The sequence below is a fragment of the Danio aesculapii genome, chromosome 5, assembly GCF_903798145.1.
Source record: "Danio aesculapii chromosome 5, fDanAes4.1, whole genome shotgun sequence".
Lineage (NCBI taxonomy): Eukaryota > Metazoa > Chordata > Actinopteri > Cypriniformes > Danionidae > Danio > Danio aesculapii.
In genome coordinates this window covers 47,201,114-47,221,186 of record NC_079439.1, presented here as the reverse complement: position 1 = coordinate 47,221,186, position 20,073 = coordinate 47,201,114, and the positions used below count along the sequence as shown (strand labels likewise).

The 20,073-nt window shown below is 35.3% G+C and overlaps 2 protein-coding genes across 2 annotated transcripts in view; both read right to left on the bottom strand.

Annotated features, from left to right (window-relative positions):
- Positions 1 to 3,981: 3,981 nt before the first annotated feature.
- Positions 3,982 to 7,311, bottom strand: f2r (coagulation factor II (thrombin) receptor). Its single transcript, XM_056458372.1, has 2 exons — positions 7,132 to 7,311; positions 3,982 to 6,502 (listed from the first exon to the last, which is right to left on the bottom strand). The coding sequence occupies exons 1-2, from the start codon at positions 7,202 to 7,204 to the stop codon at positions 5,331 to 5,333; spliced, it is 1,245 nt and encodes a 414-aa protein (XP_056314347.1). The 5' UTR covers positions 7,205 to 7,311; the 3' UTR covers positions 3,982 to 5,330.
- Positions 7,312 to 10,187: 2,876 nt separating this feature from the next.
- iqgap2 (IQ motif containing GTPase activating protein 2) overlaps positions 10,188 to 20,073 on the bottom strand; it is a 117,284-nt gene continuing 107,398 nt past the window's right edge. Inside the window, exons 33-38 of the mRNA XM_056458370.1 lie at positions 16,162 to 16,249; positions 15,872 to 16,084; positions 13,150 to 13,310; positions 11,651 to 11,794; positions 11,148 to 11,256; positions 10,188 to 11,001 (exon numbers count right to left, since the gene is read on the bottom strand). Coding sequence (XP_056314345.1) covers positions 10,888 to 11,001; positions 11,148 to 11,256; positions 11,651 to 11,794; positions 13,150 to 13,310; positions 15,872 to 16,084; positions 16,162 to 16,249 — 829 coding nt within the window. The 3' untranslated portion in view covers positions 10,188 to 10,887. The remainder of the gene's footprint in view (positions 11,002 to 11,147; positions 11,257 to 11,650; positions 11,795 to 13,149; positions 13,311 to 15,871; positions 16,085 to 16,161; positions 16,250 to 20,073) is intronic.

The following is a 20,073-nucleotide window of genomic DNA, read 5'->3' as shown; positions in this document are numbered from 1 at the left end:
TAATTTTAAATGTGTTTAGTCTCAAATTCACTGCGTTTGACCAGACAACCAATCTCACTCTATATCAAACATAATGTTTAAGCAAACCAAAGGTTGGCTTTGTTTTAGTTGGGCTGCAGAATTAGGCAAATGTACAGCTTATCTCTAAAAGCAACAGACTGAATTTCAAGATTTCATGTCATTTTGGATTTGTTCTTGTAAATACAGCTATCTGTGAAGAATTTGAATATGCTGATATAAAAATCATTTTCACCATTTATAGTATGTGTTTATGTATGTGAGATTTCTAAAAACATGCTGGTTTACTGTGATGGGCTACTACACCAGTAGATTGTATTCTTGCTGACTAGATGGTCTAGATCAGAGATGCCAAACTAGGGCCCGCGGGCCAAAGTTGGCCCATGGTAACCTTTGATTTGGCCCACCATCTAATCTGCGAAGAGAGGGAGAATGAGAGGGATGGCAAAAACCAAAATTGATTGAGGGATGTGGGCCGAAGGTAACTATAGTAGCCATGGGTAATTTCCTTATTTATTTAATAATATTTAAAAATAATTAGAAAACATTGCTTTATGTTAACTAATACAGTATTTTTTATATTATTACAGTAAAAACAAAAACAATCTCATTTATGACAGAATGGAATTAAATTCGCTCCAACCCTGTCCATCCTTCTCCCTCTTTTTTCAGATGGGATGGTGGGCCAAATCAAAGGCTGCAATAGGCCAACTTTGGCCCACGGGCCCTACGTTGGTCACCTATGGTTTAGAGATTGTTGTTTCAATTTTAATGTAACCTTTTATTTGTTTGTTTCATTGTTAAGCTACAAAACTAAATTAAATGTTTCAATTTAAATGCTGTAATTTAGTTTAAAATGAACATCCTGTCACCCACGGGACAGAGGTCAATGCAGACTTTGTTGAGCAAATCAAGGAAAGGCAGATTCTGCTTGACTAGTGTATTCAGCATTGAACTCCTCTGTGTTATAAATGCGATTGTTTATGTTTTTATTGCAATAAGTTCTAATTAAAAAAGTTATACTGCATTAGTTAATATGATTCAAAGTGATGTTTTTTATTTATTTTTAAATATTATCAAATAAATTAGGAAATTACCCATTTTTTTACCTACCTTTAATCTAATATAGTTTGGTATATTTATCTTCGGCCCATGACTTTCAATGATTTTTGGTTATTGGCCCTTCATATGAAAAATGTTTGGGCAAGCTGCCCTGGTCTAGATGGTTACTAATATGTTCTTGTTAGATATATTAGAAAACAAAAATGGCATTATAAAATTGAACAGCTTAGAGAGTCGGTGACATAATGGTGAAGACAAACCAACACATTTAGATATGCTGTGTACAGTGTACATTTATTTACAAAACATTTAATATTAAGTTATTCACTACACTTGTAACATTTGACTTTAGATTGGTTTAAAAAGGTCTCTTATGTTCAGCAAGGCTGCATTTATATGATCTAAAGAAACACATTAAGATTTTTTTTAAAACAATTATTATTATTTTATTATTATTTTAGATTTTAAAATGTAATGTATTCCCATGCTTCAAAGCTGAATTTAATCAGCAGTTTACTTCAGTATGTTTTAATATTCTGAAATGGTCCTCAAAACAGCTGTGTGTATATATATATATATATATATATATATATATATATATATATATATATATATATATATATATATATATATATATATATATATATATATATATAATTATTATTTTATTTTTTTAACTGTGACATTTTCTCCAAGGTTCTTGCATGAAATTGATTATAAAAAATCGTTTGTAACATTATTAAAACCTTTCTGAACGCTAAACAGCAGTGTAACAAACCTAGACATCAAATGAAAACAAAGCAAAGAAACAAAAAACAAACAGTAATTCACTATCCCCCAACCCAAAAATGATGTGTACATTTTATTAAGAAGAATATAGTTATTTTCAGTTACAAATACAAAAACCTCTCCATAAGACATTACAAAAGCATAGAAATTGTTTAAGTGGCAACTAAATAAGTCGTTTGGACAATAAAAATGAGAAAGTTATGAGTAACAGACTGGAGCATAAATAACACCCGAACCTGGAAGAATAATTTCTTCCCCAAGATTATCCAATGGGCTTTTTTTAACGGTGACTTATTTTATGAGTGAAATAATGTCTGTGGTAATGTTAATTAATCATACATTAACATCTGCGTAAATTAGAGTCACACTGAAAATGTCAATTCTTAGATTGTAATGTGTATTTTATAACATTTACATTTTTGAGTAAGATTATAATGTTTGTGGTGTGATTCTGTGCACATCCTGCTGGAAAAAATTATTAGAATAACAAAAACCATCACAGATCATTCTAATAATGTCCACTAAAAATCTGTACAGTTTGGGTATAGTGTATAGTTTGTTTTTGTTTCTCTTAGAATTTATAGGGTTTAACATGAGACCAATAGAAGACCATTATAGGTTCCATTAAAACCAATATAATTTCCATAACTATTTCTGTGGGGCTGTTAAATGCATGATTCTGATTAGCTGATAAACATTCTAATGTGTGCTATTTCCAGATAAATGCACAGCTAGTGTTGATCATGGCATGTCTTTACCACATTATAGCTCTATAAATGCCAAATGATTTTATTTGCAGTCAAACAATTGGTAGGAAATTATATCAGGTGGCCTTAACTAATATGTACTTACACTGTAATTAATACTTAGTTACAATGTACGTATTGTGTAAATATATGTTTATACACTGTACTTATGCTTGATTAAATACCTGCATGTAATTACATATTCAATTATTTCTGCAATTGCGTTTGTAATTACACTGTTGACCATCCCTTACTGTGCGTTCACACCAAAAGCAGCGAGAGCGTCAAAGTTGCCAGAAGTCATTCATTTTCAATTGTAGCCAGCGTTAATAAGCGTCGAGCAGCGCCATGGCGCGGCACATGTTCGCTGGTGTAGGAGTCAAGGAAATCAAGTCAACTTGATAATGAGCTATGATGCGGTTCAGCAGCAACCAATTGAAATGTAGACGTCCACCACTTGAGAGGAGTCCAGAGAACACAGTCCTGTGAACTTTGGTTCCAACCACAGTTGTTTCCGAGGGTTTGATTACTGCAGTCATTGGATTTCCAATTATTTACAATGTTTTCATAGAGGGATATACATTAAAAAAAGATACTGGCGGGTTACTGATGTGCATTATTGTTATTTTTTTTCTTTAAAAAAGTGTGAATCTCATGCTAACTATAACGACAATACAAAACAGTATTGCTGCTTTGGAATATTTCCGACATGGACCCATATTGAATAAGCGAAGCAAAGCCACACCACACGCAACAACTTGATCTTCTATAGTTAAATGAATTTGCTCAACAACATTTTCACGCTGGAAAACATGTTTTTATGCGGGAATGTAACTGATTTGCTGCAACGGCCCCTTTAAATACGAGATCAATGTATCGAATTTTGACGCTTTCGCCAGCGGATCAGTAAAGGCAGACAGTGTTGCCCATACCACCAAACCTGTCTAACCGTACTCATATCCCACCTCAAGAGCACCAGAAGTGTTCTGCAATACATTATGAACACAGTAAATACGTTGTATTTTTATTTAGACGTAAGTACATACTAGTTAAGGCCACTTAATTGACCCTTTTCACAAGTCTGTTATGATGCGTTTAACGGTCGTCATAATCTTAAATACTTTAAAGTTTTTAATATTTAGATTTTTTTTTAATGTATGAACATTTATATGCTCATACGTGTAGATTATATCATCTTTGCATTAAATTACAAAAAAAACGAATTACCGCTTATGCGAGGTGCTTGTAATGCAGCGTTTATTTTATCTCTTTTTACACTTTAACAACCAAATGGTTGCTTTAGTCTATTTAACTGATTATATTTGAATTATATTACAACATCGATACTGTAAAAGGAACCTTGTGAAATTGAAAATCGTCACAACAAAATGTTTACTGGAAGTTCATCATTGGCTGAAAAACACTAGCTGTGCATATAGTTTGTAACTTTTAATTTGTAAGATTCCATTCGTTCATTTTAGTATAATTTGCTCATCCCACAATTAGGGCTAAGGGTGGGGTTTGGTGGTACACCTTCCTTTAAAAATCCTATGATTGAAATCGTATGAATTTGTGCGAATCAGCCACTCTTCATTTCTTTGTGCGATCTGGCTGTCAAATAAACAAAAAGAAATAAAAAAGAAAAATAGAAAAAAGAAATAGAAATAGAAAATAATAGTAACCATAAGTTCTAATGGTTTTGTAATAGTTTTATTATGGAATAATGGATGATTGGCCATTATTCTGGCAATTACAGTCATTTATTTTGCTTAAACTTTGGTTCCCACACTTAGAGATGTTGTTCAGATCTAATTTTAGATGTTTGTCAGGTTTTTGTCCTACACAGCTCCTGTGTTTATTTCACATATTGTTCACATACTAATTGTGGGATGAGCAAATTATACTAAAATGAACGAATGGAATCTTACAAATTAAAAGTTACAAACTATATGCACAGCTAGTGTTTTTCAGCCAATGATGAACTTCCAGTAAACATTTTGTTGTGACGATTTTCAATTTCACAAGGTTCCTTTTACAGTATCGATGTTGTAATGTAATTCAAATATAATCAGTTAAATAGACTAAAGCAACCATTTGGTTGTTAAAGTGTAAAAAGAGATGAAATATTGTTTCAACGCAGGCGCTGTCATTAGCAGCAGAAACTCCATTGAAAATACTGGTGTAAAATTAATTTCCATATTTTAAAGACATGGTAGGAGAAAATCTAATTTAATGCAGAGCCTCTTGTTTGGTCTGATACACACTTTATATCGTATCTCAACCATGTAGTAAAGACCACAGCTTTAAAAAAAAAAAGAAATCAGACCTTACACGCAACGATTTTGTATGGGATGACACTTAACAGGAAGCCCTGGGGCTGGCTGACTGAAATTTAAAGTCAGTGTGCATATAATCTATTCTTTCATTTAATAGGGAAAATATAAAGGGAAGTCGTGTTGAATTATTCTTGCATGTTTTGATGTTATCATGTACGCCTCTATATTAAAAGATCCCAATGAATAATAGTGCAGTCGACTCCAACCGTCGAGTTGTCCTAAATAAAATGAAAGAAAAACCCTGTAACAGACAGAATGTCCTAAATCTGTTGCATCGTGGTTTGACAAGATCTCTTATCCTGGCCAGTTTAAAAGTTTTCAAAACCCTTTCAAAAATCCAGACATATCCAATCAGCCATTAAGTCAATGTTTAGGCCGTTCATGCCATCAGCTTTATGTACTGGCTGTTCACACTGCTTTTCAAAGTCTCCAAATTACTTGACCTTGTGCTGGAGGTGAACTGTGCGCTCCTTTCAATACCAGGGACCCCCTGACATTTGAGAAAAGCAAGAACCTGTTTTTGGCACTGAGAAGAACCAAAATAATAGATGAGGGGGTCCAGACAGCAGCTGATGCTCCCCATGCACATGGAGATCAGGTAAGCAGCATAGGACGTGTCATTGTGCTTGTAAGCAAACCGTACATAATGTGACAATAAGATGATGTTTGTTGGTGTAAAGCATATGACAAAAACTGCAAAAACCGTTACGGCCATAAAAACAGCCCGCGTTTTTTTCGCGCGGTTTTCCACATTTGCCGCGCACAAGGCTTGGATGATGCGCAGGTAACAGACGGTGCTAAAAATGAGCGGGATGAAGAAGAAAAGTGAACAGAAGATTGGAAAGAAGTACAGGTAATACTCCCGGAGGTGCTGGATGTCGAGGACGTCGTGGCAGGTGGTTATGCCCAGGTCAGGTAGGTAAATGGTCTGATTGGAAATGAGCAAAGGCGTCACTCCGCCAACGGACAAAAGCCACATGGCGGCGCAGGCGACGGTCGCGGTTTGAGGACTGCGCCAAGTAAGCGAGTCCATCGGGTAGACGACAGCCAGAAAGCGGTCCACACTAATGCACATAATCAGAAGCACAGAGCAGTACATGTTGCAGTAAAAAGCAGCCGTTACAACACGGCACATCCAGGCTCCATATATCCAGTTATTTCCGTTGTAGTTGTAGGCTATCCTAAACGGGAGCAGCAGAACAAACAGAAGGTCTGCGCAGGCTAGATTCATCATGTAAATCGCCGCCGGTTTCTTGGGTCTGACTTTGCGCGCGAACATGACCAGCGCCAGCAGGTTGAGAGGCGCGCTGATGATGAACACTATTATGTATATTGTCGGGATGACAGCGGTCGCCACGTGGCCTGTGAGGAAGCTCGAAGCCTCTTGAGAGATGTGATAAGTCTTTTTTGCCGGAGGGTGGAGGTGCTCTTTCCTGAGTGTTGGTTCTTGACCAGAACTAAAGCCGCTTCCCCCCTCCTGCACGTCCAGATAATCAAACGGCTCGTCGGTGACGGTGAGGAAAAATCCCGAAAATGAGCGAATAAACGTTTCTGAAAAAAGAAGAAAAAAACGTGCTTACATTCGTGCCTATTTTTGCAGCATTTAATCTTTGTTTACAATAAAATTATTTAAACTTTCATGCATCAAATAACAAATGCAAATACATTTTTTGTTATTTTCTTTCTGTTGATGTTTTATTATATCTTTGTCATATTAGCCAGAATTATGTAGCAGAAAAAAAGTACTTTGCAGAAATCATGAATTTCTTTTTATGTTTACAATTTACAATTATCAGCATTTAGGCTATGATTCAATTTATCAATCCATATAGATTCTTAATACATTAATACATTCTTAATTGAGCGTGCCTGTTTATATATATATATATATATATATATATATATATATATATATATATATATATATATATATATATATATTCATTTATTTTTCCTTATCTGAATGTATATCTTATACAGATATCAATATTTCATACCAAAATGTCCAGGTTTCATAGGCTACTTCACTTTTCAAGCTAAACTTTTTAGGTATTTCGTTATTATTACATTACGTACGTGACTCATCGTGTAGGCTACTTGCCACTGTTTTCTATTTTTTTTTTTAAATATATAAGCTTACATATTTTATTCTGTAAAAAGAAAGTCTGTAAGCGTCTTACCGTTTTTCGGCAGCGCAGACGCAGAGCCGTTCAGAGCCTGCAGAGCCATCAACAACAGCACAACCCACAACATCACGACTCAAACACCGCAGCGCAAAATGATGAAGAGAGAGTGAGAACAGAAAACTCCTTTCCAGAATGATCTTGAACCCGCACTCAACAGCAGTCCTCCTCAGACACCAAGACAGACTAGAGGTAGGGAATTCTCTTTTTCTGTGGCGCAAATGTTGACGCCTACTCGAGCAACACACATGTGAAACGCAGCATCACAGCAGAGACAACGACTAGCTCATGCTTGACATTAGAAGTACATTTAAAGTTGTAATTGTGGAATTTTTTACAGTATACTGTGTTTTATTCAATATAAAAAGCGTCTAATACTTTTTCTTACTAGTTTTTACTTGAATTCCACAATGATTAGATTGTTTTATTTTTGCACATTAGAAATATTTTACTACTACAACTATTATTGTTATTATCGTTATTATTTTAAACACATTAATTAGTCTTTTCTTAGCATGTATTAAGTTTTTGTTTGGTAAATAGAATGTATATTACTACTATTATTTAACAGGGTACAAACATTTATTTGTATATTTATTTATTTATATATATATTTTTTTTTACAAAGATAAACCCAAACATGTCATAAAGTTATATTTATGAAGTAACATTATGTTTGGTGAAACAGAGTTTCGAGTATTTTCACTTTAGGAGCGCCAATGATTTATTTATTTATTTTATAATTGTTTAACAGTGTAGACTTTCATACATCTGTAAATTCCCTGAATGCAAATCAGAGACAAATCAAATTCACTCATCTCTCAAAGCCAAAGCGTTTGTTCAGTATGGAGTTTGCATGCTTGCAAATTGTCTTATTGGAACAAAGTGAAGACAATGTAGATAGGGATGGGCAAAAATAAATTGAAATGTATTTTAAATTCAAATACCAAATACCGTAATTTTACATGTATCAAAATAAACTACTGTATTTTGAAAATACTACTACTACAAAATGCTTTGACATGGGAGTATAACAGTTCCTCGCAAACCTCTGCTATCAATAGGCATATTTGATCAATCATTTGACCATTAAACTGACTTAGTGAAGTAAACAATGAGTACGTTTACATGGACAACAACTATCTGATTTTAATGCGATTAAGACAATACTCTGATTAAGAGTCTACCCTGTAAACAGATTTTTGATTAATCTGATGAAGGTCATAATCGAACTAAACAGAAATGGAATTAAGACATGTGGAGTATGCCGATTTTAGTGGCATTATTGAAGTGCAGTACAGACATGTAAACACTTTAATCAAACTATTACCATCATGAAGGACTTTTCACCCCCTTTTGCGACAGTATATTTCATACACACATGGCTGTTTGACACTGCACCTACTGAGTCAGTGAAGGACCACCGACACCTGCATCGTGAAATGCTGTTTTTTCCTTTCCAGTCGACGTACGATATCAAATTCTATTAAAACAAGACTATTTCACCAGTCCGTGCTTCCAATAAAATGATCCATGAATGAAATGTTCCTGAATGAAAGTGATACTGCAATTAAATTAAAAAAAAACTAAATGAAATGCCCGAAAATACATGAAACACCTGAGAAAACATGGGTAACATTGTGAAGCAATGATGTTAATCGAATTATTTGCTATAACATGTAAAACGGGATCATGGAAGGAACGTTCAAAAATAACTCATATGAACACCTTAATCAAATTATTGTTAATCAAATTAATGCAAACAATTTGATTATTGATGTCCATGTAAACGTAGTCACTGTTTGTTAACAATAGCGTTTTTCTGAGTGTCTACAAGTTAGACACTGTAGGACTTATTTTTATGTTGTTTGTCTTATTTTCTTAGCATCTACATAAGCAATTAATCCAAAACTATTATATGTGCAGTTTTCTCATTCTCCCAAGATTTTTTAGTTCTCCTTTAACTAGAAAAGTCTCAGTTTACCCTCTTAGTGAACACCAGTACTGCATCTTTAGGTTTTTTTTATTATTCTAAAGTTTGTCTGAATTTCCACCTGCAGCACTGAGACTGAGAATGATTGTGCTGAATGCTCCTCATCCTGTTCTTAAGGACACATTTTATTCCATTTCATTTCTTAAGCAAAGATGCATAATTTTCATCCATACTACAAGCGTTGAACACCTTTGTAATCAATTTTCTGTTCTGACCTCCAGCTTAGGCGAATAGCTGAGAAAGCATCAGTCTGACACCGCATTAAGATGTCATCATGTAGACTTCCTACAAAGTATTTTACAGTTTAAAATATAAATTATCACTATCAAATATAAATTACAATACTATTTTGTATTTTTAAAATATGTATTTACTGTACATGACTTTGAAAGAAGCCTGGTTTTGGTTCCAAGCTGACTGGCTGTTTCAGAAATGGCTTATCAATCCCCTGCTATCCTTACACAACCAATAAAAACTTGAGCTACAGCATCAGAAAACTACACCATGTACACAGCTAAGAACTGGATAATCAGACTGCAATTCAAATTCTAATTGAGCAAGAAAATAAAAAAGCTTACCTGAAAGGTTATCTGATACAGTAATTCTCGATTTCTGATGTAACATTTAAATGGTAGGATCAGAATATGACTTTAACAATATGAAAAGATGGATCTATCTTTGCAACTTTGTGATGCTATCATATCAATATACAGTAAAACTCTTGTTTCATAAATACTGCCCATCCCTGAGTGTAGACAAGAGGCGATGAGTGTATTACTGATTGCAATGCAACTTTGTGGGATTGCAATAAACTAAGGTGATTTCGTGTGTCTTTGTCTTTTTTTGTTTGACTTTTGCCAAATCCTATCACATCACATCAATTCGGAGCAAGATGAATTTGGTTATTGCATGAATAATTGTTTTTTTTTTGACTCACAAAAATATAAGAACATGGTCCCTTGGGGGGAGCAAATTTAGCTTAGAGCTCCAAAATCACATTGATAATGCAGTTTCTCGCCCCAGTCTCCTCTATATAAATAAACACACCATTTTCTTGATGTACGATAATTATATTTATTAAAATCAATAATATTACTTCATCATAACAGAACATTTTTATAAAAAAAAAAAAACTACTTTTAAAATATCCTTTAAAATATGCACAATTGAGAACATAGAAAGTTAAGGCACTAGTTAATGACAGGCCTGTGATGGCTCTTCCAGTTTATCATATTTATCAGCCACATGGCAGTAGTGCATTATTGAAATCATTCAGTTATTATACACTTTTAACATATTAAAACAATGCAGCTTGCAAAACATTACTTGTCATAACATATGTCAATTATGCTTGTTTTTAGAAAATATAATTCATCCACACTTTTCCAAAAAAAAAAGAGAGAAGTAATTCCAGTCATCATACATGTTGTGAACATTCGGTGCTTTGATTGTGGTTTGAATACATTTCATTTCACTAAAAGTCAAGTCAGAAGTATTTTTCATATGTACAGCTTTGCATGTATCATATCATTCTTAGAGCGGTGAGATTTCCTTTAAAAGTAAATTAAATACAAAACAGTTGCGCTAATTCCCCTGCACGGGCAGTCATTTCTTTTATAAAAACATTTTAAAAAAGCAAAAACAAAGGCACATTCCATTCTTTCCGTGCAATCTGTGTAAACTAACATATCTAAAACAGGAGTTTGATAGCTAGTTAATATTTCCAAACACATTTGCACTGAATGAACTCTGAAAGATGATTATTTTCCATAGAACTTTTTGTTTAAAAGGAAGATCAAGAGGTTGACGTTGACTTTGGCCTTGTCAAACATTTTCATGACAGCTACTCCCTCGTACTGAAGCTGCAACAGGTCCTGATGATAATAATAAAAAATCACAAGGTGTAAAATACAGTTTCTGTTGTAATTTGTCCACATGCAACTCCAGATAATAAAAGTAATATCCTGTATAAGAGAAGAAAATGAGTGTGCCAGGCTCTGCTGGGAATTTAGGAACTGACCTGGAAATGCAGTTGCACCTTCTCCATCTCAACTCCCATAAACTTGGCCTTTATCTCAAAGTCACCCACTTCCTCACAAGGGCAAATGTCAAACATGACATTTTTAAACCTGAAATGTACAAAACACTGACTGAAATACTGGAATAGGTGGAGCTTAATACATCTAATAACTTTGCAAATAAAACATGTTCTTTCACACTAAATTAAATGACTAAATCACTTAGCACAAAAGTAATATTCCTTTGATCTGCCTTCTGGGATTTGAGATAGGAAAAATAGTTGGCTTGACATTTGTTAAACTCCCATCTGGACTACATGAGGAAGAGAAAATTGTGAACTCATTACAACAACAAACTGCTGACGTTCTCTGAAAAAAAACATCTTGTGCTTATGTCCACTTATCTGGGGTCAGTTTAGTTATCATGCGCTTGATTTGGGAACGGTATGAAGTTACTCAATATACATATTTATTAATAATAGACTGAAAAAGAGGAAGAATGTACTGATTAATCTGGACGCCTTCAATCTCCAGAATCACTCCTTTCTCGTGTAGTTTGGCAGCTGTGTATTTCAGGGATGAGGCCTTGGACTTCTTGCTGCCCTTCTCCTCTTCTTTTCTGTCCAGTTTGATTGACCTCCGTGAATTCCTGATGGAGAAATAACCCGTTAATGAAATATATACCATATAGGAAAAGACATCATACATGTCCCGGTTTTCAAAGTACCTACACCAAGCTATTGTGTAATGTTATGTACAGGGGCCCAATTGTGACTCTCAATAATCCTAATAGGGATATATCAAAACTGAGAGAAAAACGGGCAACATGAGGACAATTACAAACTTGGTCATAAGGGTAACAAATAAACTTTAGATTGTTGCTGTACTAAAAAAAAATTCAGGAAACTAATAGAAAATACAAATGTAAAGGAAAGAAAATGTAATGTCATGAACACACAAGACTATTAACTTATCATATTAACTATCACTATTAACTTTTTAACTTCTAGAGGACTACATTTAAAATTTATTTATAAATGTATTTTAATGTGCAATTATTATTTGATACATTTTTTTGGCCAATCAAATTTCAGATTTACTCACTCTCACTTTCTTTCAGCTTATTCACCACAGTGGAATGACCCGCCAGTTACTCTGGCATATGTTTTTACCGGCAGATGTGGTTCCTGCCACAACCCAGTGCACAAACACTCATACAATCTCTTATTCACACATATTCAATATAGCCAAAGACTATAGAATACACAAAATGTCACTCATATAGTTTTGAATGAAGAAAGTGTAAGGGTCATTATGACCGCACTAGAAATAAGCAATATGTTGGAAATTGCTTCAGAAGATAATCGTGATCAGATGTGACATTATTCAAGGGACGTTAATATGTAACACGTAAGTTATTTATGCTTATGGTAGTTGCAGTTTTTGATTGACAGGATGACATTAGATATTGTCTTCTAGAAACAGGCATAAAGGAGTTTGCTGTTATGATCTCCTTCCCTTCAAGTGTGCATGAGCATTAGCTTTGGTAACTTGAATTCACTTTTGTCATTATTCTAATGATTAGAAATTTAATTTAAGATGCGACTATTATTACATTTTTCTAATGCTTTCAATATGAAGCCCAAGAAGCAAATCAAAATGGCCACCGAGTGAAATTACTTGCTTTGAAGGGACTTTGCTATGGCCAATTAGTTTATCGAATTCACCTATATCATATGTATTTGGACTGTGGGGGGAACCTAAACACCCAGGAGGAAACTTACGCAAACACAAGGAGAACATGCAAACTCCACACAGCAATGCCCCCAGCCAGGACTGAAAACAGTGACCTTTTTGCTGTGAGGTCACAGTTCTAACAACTGAGCACCAACATCAATTTGAATTGATTTTATTAGTGATTTTAGAGAGGCACAGCTAGACCCAAAACCTATGAGAATGCTTATAGAAAATGTGAGAAAAATGTGCATGTGTATCTCCACTCACTTTCTGTTGAGGTTGTCCAGACAGGTTTTGATGTAGGTGTCGTAGTAGTTGATCTGTTCCTGATAGAAATTCGTCTTGGAGTTGAGCGCAGTTAAAGTCTGCTGCAACTTTACCAACTCTGCTTTCCTCCTCTGCCTGTAGCGCCGCTGATATCGAATATCCTACCACACACACAAAAAAGAACAAATATTTAAAAATCTACATTTCTGTGTGCTCCAAAGGTATGATCTAACAGCTGAAACCTGGCTGAAGGTGTTTATGGTAGGCTGCAGTGCTAAAGGAAGCAGTATAAGCCCATGGCGTGATTTCATTGAGAAGCTTAACTTGGCTAAACATATAATTTGGAGAATGTAGAAATCATTTCATAACCTGGGAACATCAACCTTCACACCAAACTAGCAGTGGTAGATTTAGGCATCGGGAATATGCGCGATTGCCAAGGGCAGCATCTGGCTGGGGGCGGCATGGGGAGACGATACAAAATAAATGCCCCAGTAAAAGTTTTGATATGCGATTTACTTCATGCAAGTGCATAATTAAGAGTAATCCCAGAATAAAGATGTTAGTAACCATTCAGATTTAGCATCTTTTGCGTGCACAAGTTTGTTATTCTCTATGTGCAACAGAACCAATACTGGTGAACGCAAACTGATGCATGCACACAGAAAACTATTCCTGCTCCTGCTCCCGGTGTGAATCCCGGTTGTTTACATGCACATCGATAAAATATGCGCCGCTCATGCGCTGTGAAACCAGAGTAACATCCTTTTATGCAGAGATGTCGGCACGCAGCGAGTGTTGCCAGTCAACAAAACTAAAGTTTATGTAATATGATGATGATCTTATTTTGACTATGGAGCAGAAAGGAGAGATGATAAGTCAGGGAGGTAAGACTTAATTACATTAATTCTCGGTCATGAGCCGCGTCTAAGATAACAGATAATTCTATAAAACATATAAATTTGTTTGTATTCTATAGATTTTTTCATAATATTCATGCAAAATATTTCTTAAGTGGTCTTGGCATATCACCCCAGTTGTGTATTTTCCAGTTACATTTATATAGGTGTATGGTGTGGTTCGCCCAGCGTGCCGTTTAAACTAGAACCGCCACTGCATACTAGGGATGCATGACAAATCGAAATTAAATTGAAATAACGATTTAGCAAAGCTGCGATTGTCATGCACATCTTGTCGGGAAAGCACAGATCTGTGATCAGTAATTAATCTCCTCTGAAGGCCAGAAGGTGCACTCACAGAGAAACTGAAAATATGCCCTAAACAAGAGACCCAGGAAATCAAACAGAGTATTTAACTGATTAATAATAACAGGACTACAGAATTATCACACAAAATTATTTTAGATACTCGACTGAAATTATGAAGTCAGTTTATAGTAAACCTGTGTTTTATTTATTCATTCATTCATTTTCTTTTCAGCTTAGTCCCTTTATTAATCCGGGGTCGCCACAGCGGAATGAACCACCAACTTATCCAGCACATGTTTTACTCAGCGGATGCCCTTCCAGCTGCAATCCATCTCTGGGAAACATCCATACACTCCTGTATTCACACACATACACTACGGACAATTTAGCCTTCCCAATTCACCTGTACCGCATGTCTGTGGACTGTGGGGGAAACCGGAGCACCCGGAGGAAAACCCACACAAATGTGTTTTATTTATTTATTTATTATTTATTTATTGCCACATCAGCAACTTATGGCTATTTCGTGGATATACATAAAAATATTAGATGATAAAAATAAATTCATATTACAATATAAAGTTACTTAGACAAACATATAGGATAGAAATAAATACAATTTTAAATATATTCAAAGTTAAATATGATTTTTCAGTTCAATTTTTGATAATTTAATATTCTTCCTGGTGGTACCTTTTTAAAAATGTCCATGAAAGTATTCCCCTTAAAAAAAAATATTGTCTAATGGTATTAAAACTTCCACATTTCAACAAAATATGTTTTATGGTAAGAGCAGCCTGGCGGTATTTACATTTAGGTGGGTCTTCGTTATTGAGTAAATATAAATGTGTCACCTAGAATGTCCAATTTGACATCTAGTATAGACAGTTTGATCACCTGGTCTCAACATTATAATTAGCTAAATGTCTTTCATTTATTTTCGAGTTAATTTCATGTTAAACCCGTGTTTTTAAAAGTGACACTTTCACATACTTTCAGATGTACGAGCAGCATAGAGCATAAAGATTTACTTCGATATCAGTATTCCACCAATTAAATGATCTGCATTGCACTGCATAGCTTGCCAGTAACTATGACTGTGTAGTAAAACTTGCTCCATCTGAAAGCAGATGCAGGAGATTTACAGCTTTTTACAGAACTTGCTTTAGAGGCTGTTTATACCTTTTCACTTCTTGCATTTTTTCTGATCTGATAGCATCTGAGGCGGATGTAAATCTAATCATTCAGACCACTTCAGGAGGTGGTCTAGGATATATTCCTGACAAAACTGGACAGGCCTAAATGCATCTGGTTATTGAAACCACATTTGTAAATGTTACTCTTCCCAAAATTAAAAAAAATAAACGTGAAAGCGCAAATGTGATGGCCTGTATAATCATCAGATATACAAGCGCAAATGCATAAGCAACAGAAGGCCACAGATGATAGTTTTGCTTTATTTTGAATTTTTCATTTAATTGACTGGAAAATTATCAAATTAATAGTAGCCTGACCTTGGAGATGTCATTGATGACCTCCTGGTACTTGTGTTTGGAGTTGACCCGTCCAGCCTGCTCCAGAGTTCGGAGGTTCCTGAGGATCTTCCTCTTCTTCTGCTCCAGAGGCAGCTGCCGGTCCTCCAGCATGGCCTGGCTGCTCTTCAAGCCCTCTGGAGTCTGAGAGTCCTGCACCACCTGACGCTCTACCAGCTTAGCGTGTTCTGCCTCCTAAAGCACCAGAGACAAGAGATAAGGTCAACTGACTGAACTTCGTATCTTCTGGAAAAGTCAGGAGCCTGTGGTACCTGTGCCGCAGAGGCAGGAGTTTCCAGGATATCGGTGAGGGTCTCGCCAGGCTGGATTCTCACAATATCCACTATCAGCTTCTTTGTTCTGCAAAGTGACAGGCAAAGAAAGTGGGTGTGCTTGTCAACATGTGTTCCAGTATCTGCTGGATAATGTCAAGCTGTATCTTAGCAGATGAGACAGTGCAGAACAAGCACACAATGGAGATGTGATAAAGACTGCAGTTAGCTGGTCACACAAGCGAACTCTTCTATCCGTTTGTAAACTCGTGACATATCGGTGACGTATAGAGTACTGTTTCTGGGTCCAAGCCACTACTCATTTGAATTGAGAAAATATTTGTTTATGACCACTTTTTAGTAATATTACACATTAAAGTGAATTTTATACAACATCATGGTGTTCACTGGTGTTTCTCAACCACATTCCTGGAGGACTGCCAGCTCTGTAGATTTTCCCAGTGTTGGTGGGCCTCCAGGAACGTGGTTGAGAAACACTGGCGTACACAACAGTGTCTGGACTTGCTGTATCACAAATACCAAAATTTTAACAATTTATAAAAAATGAATCACTTTCTGGCCATCTGATATTAGACATGGACATACTTATTGCGATCATGATTTTCAAAAGTATTACAGCGCTTTGTAAACGTTCATTATTACAATTTGATGAGTCTCCTCATACAGTTTGATAGAGCGTTTGGACCCGGACGCTGCTTTACGTGACGTCACACTTAACAAGCGGATTGTCACATTCGTGAGGATCTTGATGTTTAAATCGAATTGATAAAATAATTATTTTATGTTGACTGCTGTTTAATTAATTCACAGAGAAGTAAAAAAATGAAGGTTGTTGACACACTTGGTGTAATTTAAGGGGGGGACCTATTATGCCCATTTTCACAAGATGTAAAATACAGTAAGTCTCTAATGTCCCTAGAGTGTGTATGGGAAGTTTCAGCTTTACTCTTTGAAACTGCCCCTTTTAGGCTTTGATCCAAATTGTGTAGTGACTGTCACTTTAAATTCAAATGAGATTGTGCTCCCAGAACTATTGTCAAAAGAGGGTGGAGCTACAAATACCCATGTGTCAGCATAGTGGCTGACTTAAAAACAAGACTAACTTCCTTTGCTAACGAGGGAGAGATTGTCACTAATTGGTAGGGCTTTCCCCCTCTGATGACATGTACAAAAGGAGAATCAATCAGAAGTGCTTCTTTTTATGAAGTTAAAACTGTAAAATTAAAAAAGTTTTACCATTAGAAGCTGGTTATATTCACAGATGGTTGCTACACAGCTGTGTTTAAACCCCTTATGAAAGTGATTTTTGCATAAAAGAACCCTTTTAATGTTTAATTTATTTAGTTGTAATTTTCCAGAAATGTTACAATATATTTGATTGATCATGACTATATCTTGACTGTATTGGAAAAACTAAACAAAATTACACTGACAGTACGATTGACTTAATGTAGCTTGTGCTTAGCTGGTGTGACTTGCCTCATGCAGTGTCTGAATAAATGTAAATGATGCTATCTGAACCTTGGTGCAAAGCAAATCTTCAGGTTCTGTCTTTAAAATCACAGTGTGAACATTATGCGAAAAAGAACTAAACATTCACTAAACAACATGTTGTTTTTGCCACTTTTGCCTTTATTGTGATGACAATTCATTGTGATGAAATGAGAGAGACTGGGATGAGATTAACCTTTGTGTACTGTTTAAATTGACTACCCTTTTGTTATGTTGGTGACTGTTTTTGCCCCATTGACTTCCATTATAATTAAATGTTTTGACTGCAAAACTATGACACCTAATAATCATACATTCTTGATTGTTGGTGTTTTTCCCTGTTGGCAAGAGGTAAAACTTTTCATTTTTACTGTTGATCATCAGTTGGCAGCATTAACCCTTTAGATAGGCCTAAGCAAAACAGTTTATGGCTTTTATATGGAGTTCTATGGAGTAAAACAGCAGATTATAGTGTATAGTGTAGTAACGTATAAATGCACTTACTGTGTTTACTATGCTCTGAGAGCTGTGGGGTTTTTTATTTTCTCAAACATATCAAGGTAAGTATGCAAAGGTCTCTCTCACACTCAAACACACACACACACTATACTTTATATAACTATATAATTTTTATCCAGAAACTAACCTAGTTTTGCACTGCAACTGATGATCAACAGTAAAAATTTCTCGTCCCAAAAGGAAAAACCAGCTACAATCAGGAAAGTCAATGGGGCAAAAAGAGCCACCAACATAACAAGTGGGTAGTCAATTTGCCCAGAGGTTACTGTTGAGTTTTTTAAAAATTCCAAAGCATTTTCCCAAAATATGTATCAAAATAAGATTTTTCACCTGAAATCATTCAATTTGCTGAAAAACAGAAAGTTGTGGCCAAATTAAGACTCAAAATCACCCCAGAGTGGATGAAAACATCCCCAACAGCACATAAGGGTTAAATATTTGACACCCAAAATGTTTACCAAAAATACAACCACACTATATATATATATATATATATATATATATATATATATATATGATTTTTTAAATTATCTATGACTATTTTGAGAAAAGTATTTGTGTTTTTCAATTATACTGTGGAAGACAACTGTCTGTTTTGTATCTTTTGTTATGCAGTTCTGAGCAAAATTTGTCAAAATATGTTCCTTCAAAAGAAGTACAAGACGTTTGGGACAACATGAAGCTGATGACAGAATGAAATGCAGTGTTTCTTCTAGGATTTTTTCCAGCTGTGGCGGCAGACTCTGTTAGGTCTTTTACACAGATCTACCTACTACCTGTGGCGTTATTTCATTGACAAATTTTGTGAGCGCAGTATTACAAGTTGAGATCGCATATAAGCATGTGAATCTCTGTGCTTGAGCGCTGATTTCATCTGTTCGTGCACAAAACTTCTTACGCACCCTCAAATATATGCTCCTCAAGTGCAGATTTTCTTGTGCGTTCTAAAATAAATGCTGCTGAAGTGTGATTTAGTGCATTTATGCAACAAGTATACCTTCAACAGTTATTAGATTTGCTAGGAATATTTGTGAATGTCTCCAAATGGACCTACAGAGCAGCATTAATGCATCCTGAACTAAAGTGAAGCAGCTATAAACTCCAGCAAGATAAAGTCATCGCATGCAAAACCATAGACCTTTAACTATAAATAAAATAAAATTATGGAAACTGTGTTCGTCATCACTGAAAGCTACGTCGTGTTTGCTAGTCTCACGCATCACGCACCTGTCAGTTAGTCAGTCAGCAAGTCACCTAGGGTTAAACAAATAAGTTACAGCACTACTACGATTGCAGAAAAGTTTGCGCTGTTATAATTCACTTACCTTTTAATACGCTTTGGTGTGATTACAACCTGCTATTTAAAAAAAATGACTGAATATTTTGAATGAGAAGCTGTAGTGTAGCCGTGGCGGGATAAATTTTGGTGTGGCGCCCTGCCATAGACGACTGAATATAGCGGAAACCATGAAATGTATTGTTGTTGTTGTTTTCTGAATGAACTATAATTTTAAGAACTGTTTTGTCAAAAGTTTTGTCTAGTAGTGAAAGTATACCAAAAGGAAGGTAATATACAGACTCATATGTTATTTGTCACACTACATACACAATAATAATTTATAATGTTATGGCCTGCAATAAAAAACAGAATTCTCATCTGGTTCAAGGGGGCTTTTAGATGCTCTGAGAGGAAATAGAGCCGAGTGTAAACATACAGACAATGAGCTGTGACATCACTGTTCCTGCCTTCTCCCTAAAGAAATACTGGACCGTACAGAAACAGCCCAAGTCTAGAAGGCTTACAAAAGCTGAAGGTCCAACAAATTATAGTCGACAAATGTTTCTTTTGAGAATTAGTACACCTTTTAAGAACATTTAAGA